The sequence below is a fragment of the Rissa tridactyla genome, chromosome 9 (assembly GCF_028500815.1).
Source record: "Rissa tridactyla isolate bRisTri1 chromosome 9, bRisTri1.patW.cur.20221130, whole genome shotgun sequence".
In the NCBI taxonomy this organism is placed as follows: domain Eukaryota; kingdom Metazoa; phylum Chordata; class Aves; order Charadriiformes; family Laridae; genus Rissa; species Rissa tridactyla.
The window spans coordinates 48,211,652-48,229,087 of record NC_071474.1 but is presented as its reverse complement, the minus strand read 5'-3'; the positions used below and the strand labels follow the sequence as shown (position 1 = coordinate 48,229,087).

The 17,436-nt window shown below is 48.7% G+C and overlaps 1 protein-coding gene across 14 annotated transcripts in view; it reads right to left on the bottom strand.

The window, feature by feature from the left end:
• Window positions 1-16,285, bottom strand: part of ZNF185 (zinc finger protein 185 with LIM domain) — a 49,511-nt gene extending 33,226 nt beyond the window's left edge. For 11 of the 14 annotated variants that reach the window (XM_054215516.1, XM_054215522.1, XM_054215524.1 and 8 more), the window contains exons 1-2: window positions 3,781-4,060; window positions 1,866-1,941 (exon numbers count right to left, since the gene is read on the bottom strand). In XM_054215516.1, the coding sequence (XP_054071491.1) occupies window positions 1,866-1,890 (25 nt within the window). In that variant the 5' untranslated portion in view covers window positions 1,891-1,941; window positions 3,781-4,060. Of the gene's footprint in view, window positions 1-1,865; window positions 1,942-3,780; window positions 4,082-16,174 lie in introns of those variants that run through there. The other 3 variants (XM_054215513.1, XM_054215512.1, XM_054215514.1) reach the window with 3 other exon arrangements.
• Between the last annotated feature and the right edge of the window lie 1,151 nt (window positions 16,286-17,436).

Genomic DNA, 17,436 nt, shown 5'->3' with positions numbered 1-17,436 from the left:
CTTGTTGAGAAAGTCAGCAATGGCAATTAAAACGTAAAACTCAGATGTAAGAAATTGCAGAAGGTCACAGATTAGGAGTCACTAAATCCTCCCAGTGGGAAAAAGATTGGGTGAAAAAAGCACAGGCTAATGGGGAGGACTATTAAAGCCAAAATCCTTGGGAGCAGGCAGGGCAGGAGACGGGAGGCTGGGGAAGGGGAAGAGTCTCTCACAAGGGAAGGGAATGTGCAGGTGACTGATGTGAAGAGCTTCAGTCATCCTTGAGTGCCAAAGTCCTGCGGGACCAAATTGACTGCAGCTGGATTTTATTTTTTTTAAAAAGGCATTTTAACTGGGAAATTCCCCATCCAGCATTTTCTTCCAAGGGAAATAGCTGTTTTCCCACAGGGAAATTGTAAGATGAAGACCAGATAAGGAAATCTCCTTTTCTATGTATTTCTGACTATCTTCTACCTTTTGCCATTTTGGAAAGGAGCGGTAAAGGCTGAAAACATCGAGCCTGCTCTCCTCGTTGCACTTGGAGCAATACAGCTCAGGGGTTTAGAGACACCAACAAGTTATTGCAGCTTTACAACTTCTTATCATCCACGCCAGGAATCTGCCTGCCTGCACACTCTTAGCTTGTGGCAACCATGAAATAAGTCAATTTAGCTACCAGGAAAGGAGGGTCAGCTAAGTCTCTATATCTTGTGCTCAGGATGGGCTAGAAGGCTGCCCAGAAATAGTTATCACCGAGCAGCTGACATGCAGTAAACTGATTAATCTCTGACACACGGTCATGTACTTCAAGTATGTTATGTAGTAGGGGTAGGATTTAATTATTATTTTTTTTTTAAACATCTGGTCCCATTGGATCATCTCTAAGGAGAACACAGCTATAGCAATGAAGAGAACGTCCTTCCTCACGTGGAATTAGCAGTAGCAGTTAAAAGGCACAGTTATGCAGGGCCACATCTCTGTCAGGGTGCAGTTTAGGGACCAGCAGTAACACTTTATAGGGAGCACCTGGAAAGGGATGGGCTGCTTTTCTTAGCACTGAAATGGAAAATTAAATCTATTGCCTAATGTCCTTTAGGCTGGGCTGGCCACTAAACAAAATGAATAAGGTGTTTCCACTCCTCTCCACGTTACTTTTTCAGGTTACCTACGGACTTGGAAGCATCATCCCATCTATTCACATCTAAAGGTCCTGCGAGCATCTGCTGCTTAAAAATTAAAACTCAGAGTCTGCCACAGCATTGTACAGCTTGGGCATGTTCCTGGGACAACTCAGAGCAACTTGTAGCCCCAGTATGATTTTTTCACACTCCTCTGATAATAAGATATTATTAGGAGTTTAGGAATAATAAAGGCAGTCTTCTCATGACTGTATGGATATTGCACACTGCACAGGGTGGTCTCCGGCCCAACAGGCTTTTGGTTTTTATCTCGAGAAGAGAAAACCAGAGCGTGTGGGTAGACAGAGATACAGGGACATCATCCTGCTCTGCTGCTGCACTGGCTGCTAATTGCTGCTGTATTTTCAGTAGACATTTCAAAGACAGAGAATTTTAAGGAGGGTCTTAAAAAGAGTATAATATGGTAGTTTATTAGACTTTTGCTCATCTCGAAACCTCAGCAAGGCTATAAACTCTCCAGCTCTCCATACCTTCATGGATAGCGAAATCATAGCCAAATGCACATAATTTTGGAACTGCAGGTTGGAGCAGGTCCCAGACAAGGCAGAGGTGTCCTCTACCCTTGGGCACAGCGCACTGGGGGAGTTGTGCAGAGACATTACAGCAGGTGCAACTGAGCAAAGAAAGCAAAGGAAAGCCGTGACAGGGGACAGATCCCCAACAGCTTGGGATGGGGAAAGGAATTACCTTTACTGACACCCAGGGACATCATGGTTCTCAGAAGCACCTTCCCCTTTGGTTACTGTTTGAAGACAACAAGTCCCTGGAAGAAATAAAAAAGGGGAAAAGCAGATTAGTAGTTCTGATATAAAAAGTAATGAAGCTATGCGGAAGGGAGAGCATCGCAACGGCCACGGAGCCTGGAGGATGGGGAGACTGCGACACATACACTAGAGTTGTGATTTCTCCCCATGCCATGTGCCTTCAGCATCAAGGATAGGAAAAATCAAATGGGTGTGTTCTCCACACCAGTAAGGCTTCGGGTGGGCCATGACAGATGCATCCTTCCAGGTGTGGGAGGAGAGCGATGGAGGAGACCTTTGCAAAAGCACCCAGAGCCACTCAGGTGGGACAGACCTTCTGGAGCCTACAGAACTCAGAGCAGCTGAGGCTGCTTGGGTGAACCCTGGCATTTTTGTCAAGTGGGGGTATGACATAAGGGCTCTTGACAAATTTCAGTTGGCAGAGATATGTGTTATTCCCCTAAGATACAGCAGAGAGAACATCTGACTGCCTGTCTCAGAAGCAAGAGTTAATTCTTGCTTCTGATGGCAGCCAGGCCCCTCCTTTAAATGACAACAGTAAAGAGAAACTCCTGGACATACAGCCTCGGAGATGCTCTGAGACTGGGAATTTGCAGAGCGCTGATTATTTAGTGCTGTTGTTGAATCAAAACCAACCACAAACTAAGTGTCAGGGAAAAAAAAATAACGTTTCTTTCAGATTCTGTCAAGACTTTTTTTTTCAATTTATGAACAAACAAACAAAAGAAAGCAAAACTCCTCATAATGGATCCCCGTTTTGAGATTAGTAGATCCCAGGTTAATTCAGCACATGATTACATGTTTATCAGAAATGTTTCTTTTCTCTTTGCACTCACTGAAGTTTTTTCCAGTAAGCTGTGGGATGAGCCTTTATTTCAGAGAAGGAAAATCAAGGGCAACTTCCAGCTTTTACAACCCTCCGTTCTTTCCTTGCCAAAACTATGTGCTGAACCTGGATTCTTAAGTGACTACACTATTCATGAATAAAAGACCCAACCCTATTCGGGAGCCTGTGAATCTAAAATTAGGTTGTTATTATCTGCTGGTGGGCTTGTCCCTGCAACATCGCTGTGAAGCCACACGCCCACGAGGAACGCCGAGCGCTGATCTCATAGCATTGCTTCTTGGCAACGTCTGCTCCTTCGGCTTGTCTCAGCCGAAGATCTACCCGCTGCAAATCCACTCCTCATCCAGGTTGCGCTGAGATCGCGAACAAGCCCTCTGCTATCACCCCAAGGCTCCCTCTCCCTTTCACAAACACTCCCAAACGTTAACTCAGCTTTCACCAGGAGCAGACAGCCCACCTCTTTTCTTATCCTTCCCAGATCCCCCTTCCCACGCAAATTTAATTGACCCTGCTATTTAGAGAGAAAGGAAAACTGTAGCATTGTCCTGGATATCCATGAAGAGCCTCTAAATACTTGGGTATCTTTACACTAAAGGCAGGGGAAATGGCTGCAGTCTGCAGGAGCACAACTGACAGCCTTGTGATCTGGCAACTTTGGGTTAAAAAGAAACTACATCATCTTGGACCTGCACATGGAGAAGCCACGTGGCTTCATTGCCTACAGCACCTGAGCGAGGCAGACTCAGACCACGGCTACCTTGCTAAACTGCAATTCAGAGCTGCGCTTGGTCCTCTCTTCTACTTAGTAAATTCTTTCCCATTCCCAGACAAAATAAAGCTGAAGCAAGCGGAGGATGAGGAGCAGTGGAAAAGAACTATCCCAAGAGTTTGATATGGCCCTGATGCAGGGCAAACCAGGGGCAGAAGTAGGCAAAGGCTACATGCTGCCATATAACGGAGGTATTTGGAAGCTGGAGAGAGCTGTCATTACTTATCTGGTGGCATAACTGAGAGGTGATTAGCCCCCCAGCACAGATCTTCTAAAGGAATAAGCAGAGGTTTAGGAACATGTAGGAAGGATTCTCAGGGAGGCCTGGAGCTTGCAGAGGCGCAGGACTGAACTCCGGTCACGCACCGCGGCTCCGCCTGGCACGTACTGCAGCATCGTGTGCCGGCCCTGCAGGAAAGGACGTCTCCATTTATTGCTTAAACAGAAACTTCACTTCTTACTCACACGATTCCCCTAACAAATACACACAAAAGGAAGGGAAGCCACGAAGGGTGGCACTCAGCATGTGTATAAAAATGTGCCAGAAACTACATGTTGGCCAAGCCCTTTCCTCTGGCGCTGCCCTCCCTCTTCCCAGCTCACATCATCCTGGGAGGGGCCGCAGCAAACACACTCGTACTCCACTGATATTTCTGGCTTGACAAACAGGCGTTGGAACACGTCAGTGGTGCTCGCTGGGCTTGGCTTTGGGGGACTGGCAAATGTTTTTTGACAGCCTGCTTTTTCCAGGGATGAATCATGCGACGGTCAGCCTGCTGCCACTCTGAGTGGCCCATTCCAGCACGGGGTGACCCATGTCTCTGCTGCTCGACTGGCAGAAACCACTGGGTGTTACTGGCTGTCCTCCTGCCACACACCATAACAGAGGAGCCCAGAACGAAGCTTTCAGCAAATCTTCCATGAGAAGTGCAGAGGGGTGCACTTCTAGAATCACAGAATGGTTCAGGTTGGAAAGGACCTTAAAGATCATCTAGTTCCAACCCCCAAAGGACACCCAAAAGGATGTCCTTCTGTGATGGATGGAGTCAGCCCTTTCCTTCTTTGTAACATAGTTTTCTCTCTTTCATTAATGAAGGCTACCAAGTGGCTATTTTCACATTTCACCTGAGGATCAAGGCAATACAGCCCAAGCAAGAATCAAGCCTAAGCTGAGTGGGTTCAGCAAGAAAAGAGCAATTCAAGTACGCTATTTCTTGCCCATATATTTAATTCCCTGCTGTAGGCTCCTGTTGGACATAGGATACAGGGCTTGGTAAAGTTTTGGGTTGATCTTACGCGTGCTTAGTGCCTGCTCAGTGACTAGAACATTAAAAGACAAATCAAACCAGGTTATGCCACAAATCCTGCAGTTAGAGTAACTCAGCTTTTCTCAGATGAGAAACAAAAAGCTCATTTTCTTGTTTTAATGGTGTCTGGCAGTGACACCTGGCAGATAAACTGACATCTACGGATGCCAAGATGGTAGCTGTGATGAAGAAAACAAGAACAAGAGAGATACATGGGGCCCACTCACCCAAACCAAAGCAAAACAGATCAGGAAACTATTATCAGGAAGAGTGCTCACATCTTCCTCGTAACTCTATTTGTCCATGTTTTGATACTCCAGCTGTTGGAATATCAAAATAAGAAAAAGAAGCAGTAGACATAGCTTCTCAGGCTGCAACAGGCTGCAATGGGACCACATCCCAGTCTATCTGCTCAGACGACGCTGCTGTGCAGAAAGCAGCACGGGATTTACGGGGCCAGAAAGGATTGGGAAGAGGGTGTTTGGCTCTAGAGCACTGATACAACACTCCTGGGAATGAGAGTGCTTCTTGCTGCTCCAGGGATGGCTTAGAAATTGAAACAGCTTCCTCTCTTTGGCAAAATTTGACTTTAGGCTTCAACATGTGCTATGGGACATGTTTCAAAGCATTTCTGCCCTTATATTCAAATTTTTGTGAGTCTGCAATGCAGTAAATCTCAAAGATCTCAGTTCTAGACTTGGAGGGGGTGTCTTCAGCTGTTAACACTTGTCTACTCTTATCCCCATGAAAGGTTGTGACAAGCCAACATGGAGCACTTCCGAAATCTTCCTTACCAAACAAAATGTTGCTAGGGAATGTGTTTCTTCAGAAATATGTTTTTATGCTACTGGAACCTCCATGCGTGATGTTAAGTTACAAGGGCAAAAAGTGGTCTGTTTGTGCCGTCATTAGCGATGAAATCCCACTCCTGTCCCCAACACAGCCCCCAACCATCTGTGTCCTTCCTTGTCCCACAGTCCCCTCTCCATCTCTCCACCACTGCAGAATCCCATTTTCTCTTTTTTTTTTTTTAATCCCTATGCACAGCAACTTCCCCATCTCTGTAATCGCCCATTTCCAAACACACTGCAGCAATCTCCTGTCACCATCCTTACAAGACGTGGAGATCTCCACCTCATGTAGACCAAAACCTCTTCTGCCTCAAACCAGATCCACCCCTTCCCTCTTGCCTTACAGTCAGAAAATAAGCTCTGCTGGGTAGACACACCTTTGTCCTCTCTTTAGTCATCACCTCATACAAAATGCTTCTGCTGTGTGACTAGGAACATCTCTATTATAAAAAAACATACAGTAAGTCACCAAGTCACTCTGGTTTTGATACCAGAGCTGTTCAGGAATATATATTTTCTCCCAAACATTCACTACAAATATAAAATCTGAGACAAAAAAAATCATTTAAATAAAAATCCCCATTCACTCTCTATTTATAAAGAAGGTTTTCCTTCTGAAGCCCACTGGGAGCCCTTTGGAGCCAACTGCCTCCTATTAAGTGTCTGCACACCACCAGTGCAATAGGCCCTTGATACTAATTGGCACCCTTGGGTGCCATCGTTATGTAAATGAGCAATAATCCTTCTTCACTTCCTGATGGAAACAGTTATGGCAGGCTCTGCTGCACCGTTAAGCGTTGCCCAGCTTACTCCGCAACGGCTGCACTTGGAGGGATGATTCCCTTAACACACTTCCCCTGGACAACCTCACAGAGCTGCCTGGGCTTCATGTTTGCAAAGTGCCCCAGGATCCTGAAATAAATACGAGATTGGCTTGGGAAACACCAGCTGAAAACAGTCACAGAAAGTAAGGAGCTGCTTCTGGCCACAGACAGATGTCCATTTATTTCCTCTGCGGCTGAGCAGTTCAAGGCTGCAGCTGCACCATGGGACTTCCCTGTCCCCTCTTCAGGTCCGTGCTCCTGCCATGCCCTGACATCTCACCGAAACAAAGCCAGCGCAGGCACTGTATTTCTTCCCAGTTATATACTGGTTTCCATGTGGACAGACCCCTGGCACTTGGGCATACGGGAACCCGTGGTGTATGACAGTAGGTCTTTTACCTGGGTAGTGAGTGAGATGGGACGAACATGAACTTGTGAGCGTGACCTACTTGAGAGGCATCAAACAAGCAATAAAAAAAAACCCCAACAGACTGGCCATGGCGCCTACACCCGCCTGTTGGAGCGGCTCCTTCCTCAGCAGGGCCAGCCGGGCACTGCTGCAGGCAATGCTTAAGGCACAGGTACCTCCACCCATGACCTACCCGTCAAATACAAAGTCCGGGGAAAATGTCTAGGTAGCATGAGGGACAGAATTCAGTTCCTCCTGCACCTTCTTACGTACTTTTCCTGAGCTAAAATAATTTAGATTTCATCTGTTTTAAAAAGCCTGTGACTCTCCGAGCCACATGTACTGTCCTCGCAGGGCACAACAGGGTGCAAATCCAAACACCACCGACCTTCAAAACAGTTCACAGTAACGCCTGTGGGCTACACCCACTGCAGCCCATGCCCTGCACAGACACACCAAGAAGAGATATGCTGAATCCTTTCTGCGGCTTAATCTGTAGTTAGGCATAAATACATTATTTTTTTTTCTATTCTACAGAATTCCTTTTTCTCTGGACCCAGTAGGGTCACTACACAGTGGTATTTCTGCACACGCCGCTCTGAATGGATGTTTCAAATGGGACACAGCACTGGGACTGGTGTTCTTCCAGCAAGCGTTAGGAATAATATTTGGAGAGTGTTTCGGTTTTGTTGCTTTTTTCTCCAAAAGTAAATATTTTTGGAGGAAAAAAAAAAAAAAAAAAAGATGACTGGTAAATATGTGGCAATTTCACCACGCTTCTTACCTAACACAAAATGAAGATGCAGGTGCTTTACTTGCAGAAGCCCAGGGCTCTGTGAGAAAGCCCTGAGCTGGGAACAGTAAGAGAAACCAGGGGAAGCCCTAAGAGCCGTCGGAACGAGCCCCAGGCCCAGTGGTGCCGGACACCGGGGTTTTAACACCTCTGGCCACGAGGAACAAACGCCAGACCTGGTGAGCAAACGCACCGAGCTGCAAAACACCCCTTGTGGGCTGAACCAAACCAGCTACTGAATATCTGAGTAAGTACCTTCACAAAACACAACGAGGTTTAATGGGAGATAACAGAATCCAAGTGATTGTTTCCCAGGATAAATGCCTACAGGAGTTTTCGTCTTCTGATCCTTAAAACGCCTTACAAGAACAAGCCCTGACTGAAAATCAGTCTGGAAAGGCTACAGCCGGGATGTTTTGTCCACAAGCAGTGACGGTGTATCCATAGGAAACGCAGTCTGCAGACTGGAAAAAGCCAGGAAGAAAAACCCCACGCAACCCACAGGTTCCCTCTCTAATGAAGGGAAGAGCCCTGAGCCATTCAGTGGGTGACTGGGAGCCTGTCACAGAGCCAGCACTCCTGCTGTAAGAGGGGTTAACTCCTGCCTGCCTTAGCTTGAGGAAAGGAAAACCAAGTCCCCGGCTGCCATCTGAGTCTCTTTAATAAAGAGGATAAAAGAAGAGGCCCAACGCGCTGCCCTGTGCCGCACACAGACCAAAGAAGACACCTGCCTCTTTGTCGAGAGGCGCTGACGTGGCCGGCGTGGGCAAGTGGAGCCGGTGGCATCGTCCCAGCGCGGCTTCGTGTCCCGCACAAAGGCCTCCTGTGGGGATCTTGAATCCTGCCGGCACACAGGGGAGGGGGCATTTGGCTCCCCTCTCCGCAATCCGCTTTCTCAGCGGAGTAGTGCAATGCCAAGAGTGGGAAATCAGTGGGTTATGGGCTCATTCATTTCTCAGGCATCATTAGGAATGGGCAAAAGATGGAGGATTTTTTATTCACTGATTCACTGAGCGTTTCCAGCACAGAAAAAGGCTGTCTGGTTTGACATGAGAACACAGCTTTCAGCAAATGGAAAAATTCAGACTAGATCATGACAAATCAGCCAAAGGATTTAGTTACATGTTATGCTGCTATATATGTTTTCAAGAAAATTAAAAGAAAATTAAGGGGGGAAAAAACCCACACTGTTTCAAAACACAAAATGAAAATGTTTCATTACAAAAGGCTTAAGTTAGCCCTTTGTTTCAGGTTTTAACTTTAGTGTTTAGTGTTGCTTATTCTGCAAAAAAAAAAAAAAATAATAATTGTGCAAGTCTGACCACAGAGCTGTATCAGGTTCATTGCTGCCAGTCCAAGTGCCCAAGGCAAAGCAGCTGCCAGCTACAGCCTTCCCAAAAGCCCTCCAAATATCTCCTTTACCACGAGACCAAAAAACCAACCCAAGAGCCCCTGAGAAGACTCTTCCACTATTAAAATTCACCAAATGCTCCAGCCACAGCCCAAGCTTTGAATTTGGGTGTACCTTCCCATGATCCTAAGGACATACCTGCTTCGATGCCACTGGCCTCTGCTCCTCTGATGGATGTGTCCCCCTGCCACCCCCTGCTCTTAGGCAAGAGGTGAAGCTTTATCCTCGCTACAGGAGTGTTCTCCTCTGGGAGTGTTGTTCTGCTCCCAGCTGCTGGGAGCAGCACATGATGGGAGTGTTTTGCAGGAATACCCAGTGGTGGCCTGCTTTGTGCTCTCATTAGTGGTGAAATCCTACAGCCGGAGCAGAGTTGGGACATTCTGTTGAAACTTGGATCTTCTGTACCTGCTTCACACCCAGCACTGGATGCCAGGGGAGCAGAGGGACCAGCATGGACCGTTCAACCCTTTATCTCACTGTGTCACTCCAAAATGGGATCCTACTGCAACAGGATAAATAGACAACTCTGCTCCTCCAAACCTTCCACCTTGCTCTCTTGGCTTGCTGCAGCTTCCTCCACTCCACGTCCATCTCCAGTGCGCTGCTTAGCCCTGACACCACTGTTATCTCCCTCTTTCCCAGACCTGTCCTTTCCTCTCGCTGGATCTGTCCATGGCCAAGACTCAGATAGGCTAGACCTTACTGAGGCTCTGAATTCATGGGATATTTCCAGTGTGGATCATAACAGCTGCAGAACAGGGACAACTGAAACCACCACCAGTGCCTGGTCCTACATGGGGTGAAGCAACATCCTGGCCCCCGGACAGAGCAAACTTGTCTCCTCTCCCCAGGTTCTCACGAGCCCTTTATGAGTCAGGATCTGACCAGCTTCCAGGCAATTAAACTCAAATTGCCTCTCCCCTCCCTGCGATAGCAGGTCTCAGGTATGCAGCACAGGTGGAGCTAGGTGCTGGCTCTGCTGGAGAAGGTGAGGTTGATTGTCTGAGTGATATCACCAGGAGAACCTCTCTTGATAGGCCAGGTTTCCTTCTCCATCAGCTATGCAGGGCTGATTTCAGAGCATAGCAGGAATGAATTTGGCCCAGTTATGACAGTTTAATTCTGCAGAGCCAGAGGGACCTCCAGGCCTCCCCCTCACCCCCTCCTGCTTCTCTCTCCAGCCCTTCCCTATAAGCAGCATCAAGATAAAGGAAGCTGGATGCCCATCCCTGGGCAATGTGAATACATGACAGCTAGGTATTCCTTCTGATATTTGAAATCATCTGTGATTTACAGTCCAGCTGAGACTCATGTTTCTATGGCCAAAACACTTTCACTGCAAGTCCCTCAACCTTTACTGTGGCTGATTGCAACTAGTGCTCAGTTTTCAAACAGCAGCCTCTGGGATGTGACACTGGGATGCCCCACGCAACAGGAGATCCATAAAAATGGATGTAAAGATGGGTATATTCCTGCTGACAAAGCATCCAACATGAGCACCCCAGCACAAGAAATAAATGTTCTGCCTGTGTGGGACCGAAATCCTTAGACCATATCCTGAGCCTGGATGCTTCAAATGGAGCTGCTAGCTAAATCCATGCCAACTACTTACACAAAAGCCCTGATTTTTGAAGGCACAGAGCCCCACCAAGACCCTTGACCAAGCAGGGTCCTCCAAATCACAGGTGGGTTCTGCCCACCTCTGGGAACCCCTGTGGTGCAGAAGCAGCTTTGCTACAGAGCTGGACAGACAGCCCTCGCTTCGGAGGGAGGGCACGGTGCCTGCCAATATGCTGCCTCCCGCTGAAGACACTAACTCTGAAGATCCTCATCACGCGAATAAAAGCAATTACAAGCTATTAAATAAGGAAAGGGGAGCTGAAACCTTGTTCAGATTTCAATCTTCAGGGCGCGTCTGTCTGCGGGCAGGCAGCCAGCGCAGCTCTCCCTCTGCACGCTGCCGGGTGCTGCAGTGGTCCCTGCCCTGCCACGGGTATTTCCATACGTTTTTAAGGCAGCTTCAAGGTATGTCACTGCTGCTAATGGGACAGAGAGTCTCTGCCTCCCAGCAGTGCTTCAGAGAGCGGTGAAAACCCTCACCCTGCCAGGTGAGCAGGCAGCTGTGCCACCTGAAACAAGCTGAAAAGCTCAGTTTGGCTGCCCAACGGATCACAACGGTGGGCACCGCCATCAGTGGTACCAGCAGAGGAGCCGAGAGATGGCCCAGGCACCACAAACTCCTCTCTTACCCTTAGCAGGGAGCGATCCCTATGGATCACAGCCCATGGACTGAACAAGGCAGTAACTGTGGGAACAAGGCAGTAAGCTGTGCTCTGGTCTGTCCCCATGGCCACGGAGGCTACAGCTGGCGGTGGGAGAGGGTGACACATCCTTGCCCGCTCATGCAGTCCTCTGCAAAGGAGCTGATGTACAGCCAGACCAGCACTCTGCTAATAAATTCTTCAAGTGTCTGAAATCAGCAGCCCATCACTTAATTGGGAATGATTCTGCTTTCCATGTAAGCCACTTAAAAAGCTGTAATTATACCCCAGGAGATGAAACACTTACTATTCTTTAAAAGCTGACTGCAGCTCCTATTACCTGCAAACGCACAGGAAAAAAACCTGCCAACCATCCTCCTTTTTGATGGCTCAACTGCAACTTTAAAATGTTAATAAAAATTTTTTAGCCTGCTGTTGTCAGGAGTTTGTAGGGCACTTGCAGTAATAGCCCCTTTGCACCTAATAGCCACCTTGTGCTCTGTTCATCTTGGTGATGAGCTGGATCCGACACTGGACCTAGTTCTGAGGACTAAATGAATGCCCCAGGAAAGGAAGCAGAGCTGCTTTGATCCTGTAAATACAGCTTTCCTGGAAGTGGCACAGGCTGCCTTTAGAGCCCCGAACTGTCCGCACGGCCCAGGCCAGCCCCCAAGTTCATGTTACAGCGCTCCTGTTCCCAGTGCCTCGCTCCATGGAGTCTCTAGACGGGATCTCCCTTTGATGTCTGAGCCACCAGGCTCATTTTACTGTGCTGGTCCCTGTGAGAGCTGCATAGCGAGATGCCCTGCGCCAGGAAACGCTGTATCAGTCAGACCCTTTCTGGACAGGTACCCACAGCGGAGCCACGCACCGCTGCCGTCCCTAGTCCATGCAACAGGGAGTTGAACTCTTCGTGCCTCAACAAAAAGGTCATTCACAGACGACAAACTGTGTCCTAAACCAGTGTGACTTTCCTTCAGCCCAAAGCCCACGTGGCATCACTTATGCAACCAACTGCAAAGCCATCCTGTGCTGTCTGCAGTGACCCAGGACCCGCAGCCAGCGGCTCTGGGCTCTGCTGCCTGCTCGCAGAGACCACCCCTGCTGTCACGCTGCTTTCCAAGGAGCTCTCACATGCTCTTCCTGTTCCTGGGTACAAGCACAAAACTCATTTCACCAGCTAGGAATTTGTGTACTAATGGAGGACTTGGCCAGCAACCTGAATGCTGACCCTCAGCCACAAACAGGCCTGAGGTCAGTCATGCGGAAGAATATCCTGGTTTAATGATAATTGATGCCTATTCTGACCTTCACCGTCCTCAAATTAGAATGTATTTAAAGGTTGCAAAAGGTTTGAACCTTCTTCATTTGAACGTCCTAAACTTTGCTGCGAATTTTGCCATCTAGACCTAAATCAGGGTCCAAGTCCCCACTCTGCAGCCCACGAGGTGAGAGGTGGGACCTTGGTTTAACACTCAGCAGATCAAGCCCAACTTCTACAAACCCACAGGAGGGAAACCCCAGGACACAAAGCTTCGCAGGAGGGAAACCCTGGGACAGAATGCTTCTCCACCCACGCAGCCACGAGACGCCTTGCCCCAGAAAGGCCGTACTGAGGTTGCAGGATTGCTAACCCGGGTCCGCGCACTGTCAGACCGCGCTCCAGTGCTCTGCGTTAGGCGTGGGCACATACTTGCATTTCTCCTGCACTACCCAGAGCACACAATGCAAACTTTGTGCCAATGTTAGGCTTTCATGTCAGCTGCTACCTGATCTGCTGTGAAGTGAGAGCAGCGTGGATAGACTGTACCTGATCTAGCATAAACCCTGCCAGAACAAAGTTAACCCTTTAAATTCATTTCAGCAAGTTTGAACCGGTAAAGGAAGTTTATGCTGGATTAGCCCACTGGCTGTGACATTTTTGAGCCAGCATTCTTAAAACTAGATTTATTTTACCTTTGAGCTCTTGACTTGAATGACATCCCGTGCCTGGGAAGGATGGGATGGGCCATCCCACTGTCTGCACTTGGGGAAATGAGTGGCAACAGGAATTACACTTCAGGCTTCACACCGTGAACTCACAACTTGCAATTTCGGATCTCATCCCACCCCATGCACGCAGGTGGCTGAATGTGTTTGAAGTGGGAGGTTGTCACCCAGTCTCAAGTCCAGGCCCACCACCCAAGGCACGCTGCAGGACTTGGACTGAGCCTCAGTGGCAAATCACACATAGTGCTCTCACATTGGCTCAGTATTAGGCGCAACTGGATGGCTGTGGGCTTTCAAATGGAGGAGATAAACTCATAAATAACCGCCTCCGAACAGCAGAAAGGCTTTTAACGCTAAACCCCAGCTGAATGGTCACCCATACAGGCAGGGAAACGAGTCCTCACGTTTTAGACAATGTTCAGCTTCTCTGAAGGACCAGATTTTACTCTTGCCTCCCCCATTTTCCATGCAGTGACTATTTAACACTGACAGTTACAGATGCACTTGGTGACATTCAAGAAGCACTGGGAGATTTCTAAGGTCAAGCTTGCGAACAATCAGGAATGCCATAGTTGAAGCAGTCCAGGCAACTTTAAATCAACGCTTCTTGGTTCGTACAATTTAACAGCTCATCACTACCTTGTTTGGCGCATGCAGAGATGCTCTAAGGAGAAGCCAGGCTACAAGAGGAGGCTCTCTTCCCCAGGAACCACCACTAGAGGTGTCTGAGGAGTCAGACGTCAGCTGGAGAGGATGGATGGTTACTCCGCTGCAGGTGACAGTTTATGTCTCTGCCACAGTTCTTCCATGATGCTAGTCAAATAATTTAAACTGCATCACAGTCATCAAATCGCGCGCCCACCTTTTTCAGGGTGTCCAACATGACCCTGAGTATGAATGGCAGAAGCACCAAGCACCTGCAGCGGAGGTGCAGGAGCCTGGCTGGCTCTGCAGGATCTGCAGCACCACGGGTCCTCAGGATCTTGGTTACCGCTACTTGGGGACAGCAAAGGCCTCTTCTTCCCCAAGCTTGGGGAAAAGAGAGATGAAAACCTGCAATTGCCATCGGGAAGCCTGCACAGAACTCCTTAACACGAGGAACGCAGACACGCTTCAGCCATGTCTGAGACAACAGCTATAAAACTGCAAATGCACAATTATAATTTCTTTTAATTCACTTGCAACCACATACCCCACGAAAAAAATAATTCAGTCTGACCAAATGAAGCTGACAAAGACGTAGCTATTAAAGTCAGGAAAGTGTGGCATAAACTTAATTAGAGCAGCACACAAACCTGCCTATCCCAGGAGATCATCCTGGGGCCCTGTTGTGCTCAGAGCTGTACAAACCATCACGGCGTGACCACCCCCAAACACAAAAACTCACTGCTGTTACTGCCAAAAATGACTAGATCATTTTTCACTATACTGCATATATAGTTTCATTACTCTAATTACAAGGCATTAATTCCTAATTGCGCAACTAATTTCTGTGTTTGAAAAGGAAGAAGATGTAAAGGATGTTTACTGCACCCACATGCCGTTGACCTTAAGCCTTGATGCCTAAAGATGAAAGCAAGAAGGAAGGAAAACTTTGTTTTGCTTTCAAAGGCAAAGCTCTGCATTTGTATCACAGACGCACAAACAGAGCAGGACAGAAAAGCTCTCTGAAGCTTCATGACATTGCAGAGACGGTACAATGTTTTGCCAAGAAAAAATGACGTTTTTGTAAAAGGAAACTAAAATCTGTCATTTGTGGAAATTGGGACTTCCAATTAAAACATGATAAATTTGGGGGAACAAATGTAATGTTTTTTCCTTGGCTGGATGAATAATACCAACTAGCCTAAGTACAACGTCCTGATCAGTCTGATGAGGGAAGACATCTCTGCTCCCCAGCTTGCGGTGGAGCAACCTGTCCAGCTGACCCCAGCTCGTCCCTGTTAGGGGGTTTGTCCTGCAGCGGCCAAGGGCCGAGCAGAGGGGTGAGGATGGGGAAATGGAGAAGACATTCACCAGGCTTGGAGTTAGGATGAAGCAAGGACTGAGGGAGGTGCTCATCTCCTCTGTACCAGCTTTACCACTCCCATCCCTTCCTTTCCCGGGTGCTGATTTCACACGAATTCAGAGAGAACCAAAACAAGGCAGAGCAGGAGAGAGAGAGATAAATCTCTATCTGCGCCCATCTCCATCCCACATGGGTCCTGGGCAGGTGGGGTTGGAGAGGCAGAGAGTGGTGCACCTTACCCCAAGCCTCTCAAGAGGTTGTCAAGGGTCACAGGCTCAAATTTTACCCGTGTTGTCCGGACTCTGCTCACTCCTGCCCACACACAGACTTCTCCCCAGCTAGTTTACTGTGCTGCCCTCTGCTCTATCTCATAAATTAAGACAGATTTTAGAAAGATGTGGGGCGATAGGCAGGGAGGGAACTCAGTGACAGGGGCAGACCCATACCCAAACCTCCCCTCTTCCGCCTTTTTTAGAGTACTTGTACTAACACTATTCCTGTAGTACTCAAGAACCATTTTAGATCCACACTTTGGTCCAACACACTACAGAGAAGAGCTTCATTTCCCCACACAGGAGGATTTAAGGTATCGGTTCGAGTCTCCCTCATCCCCACCAGATCCCTGCAGCAGCAGGTTAGGAAAGGACAGCCCTCCTCTTCCTCCTCCTCCCCAGGCAGAGAGAGCAGGTGAAGCAGGGAGAGAGCAGCACCCCAGCTGTCCTCTGCAAGGCTCAGAGGACCAGCCTCCCTTGCCCAGCCCTACCTGCGGAGGCTCCTCAGCTGTGGCTTCCCCCCAAAAGACCGATGCAGAGCAGTCTGCAAGCAACCTCCCAGCACTTCTGCCCCGCAAGGGCTCGCAGCGGGTATCTCCGATCCTCCCCGGCAGCAGAGGTGGCTGTGGGCAAGGCTGAGCGCTTACCTGCCGGGCGGACCGAGAGGGCTGGCTCCTGGAAGCCAAGCCTTGTTTTGAGGAGGAGACTTGGGTGTGTTTTGCCCTTCAGGGGAATCAAACAGGTTTCTCCGTTCAGACGGCATGGTCTCCCCTCCCTGTAAGCTCTCCTCTACATTCCTCACATTCTCCAGCAAATGCCACGTTCCCCAGCCCTGTGCTGCCATGGGACAGCAGAGAGCAGCCCCCAGCTCTCACCCCACTGAGTTTCTTCCTGCTTGCCCCGCAGGAAGGGGGAGCAGGCACCCCACTGCTGCTCAGGTACCGGCAAGCCCTCGAGTCTCAGAGCCGCTTACAGCAGTGGTACCCCGGGACTGGCACTGTAATTAGCACTCAACAGCGACTGTCTAGCTCTAACTAATTAAATGAGGTACACAGGTGTGATTATCGCTATTCACTGCAGAGGAAATTGCCAGGTACTCTCATCTTTCTCACTTTATTTCCCCTCCTAATTGCTGTGGTCAACTCAAGATCCCCGAGGCCCAGCTTTGGTGAGTCTCCGAATGGACACAGCAAGACCCTTGGATGCACTTTTTGCCAGTTCCTAAAGATCGGTGGTTGGGGATGTGAGTTTAGAGTGCTTCTGAGAAGTCAGGGCTTCAGCGCAGCACTGTCGCACGTTGGTGAGAAGGTGGTGATGAAGCCCCAACCGGGCATCTGACAGGACCTCTCCCCATCTCTGCACCCACCAGCACACACTTTCCCCTGCCCCTGCGAGCCGATCAGAAGTAATGCCGAGTCTACAGTAGATATGCTGCCGGAGAGAAGTGTTCCTCTGCTCCTGCGCTCTCCTCACAGATCTACAATGGATCTGCTGTAGGATGGTGGGCAAACCACTGGTTGGGCTGGGCTGGGATGTGCTATAACAGGGCTAAAAACCCATCCCTGGCTCCCAGCAGCACAACGGAGATAACGTCTGAAAAGCCCTGATGTCAACGTTGTTATTCCAATGCCAGATCATTCTCTCTGATCTACTCACGCTGCAACACCAGCAGCTGCGCAGGCTCAGCTGAGCTTTCTTCCCCAGAGGTTGCTGGTGATCCCAGCTGAGATAAGCACGGAAGATGTGATAGTCA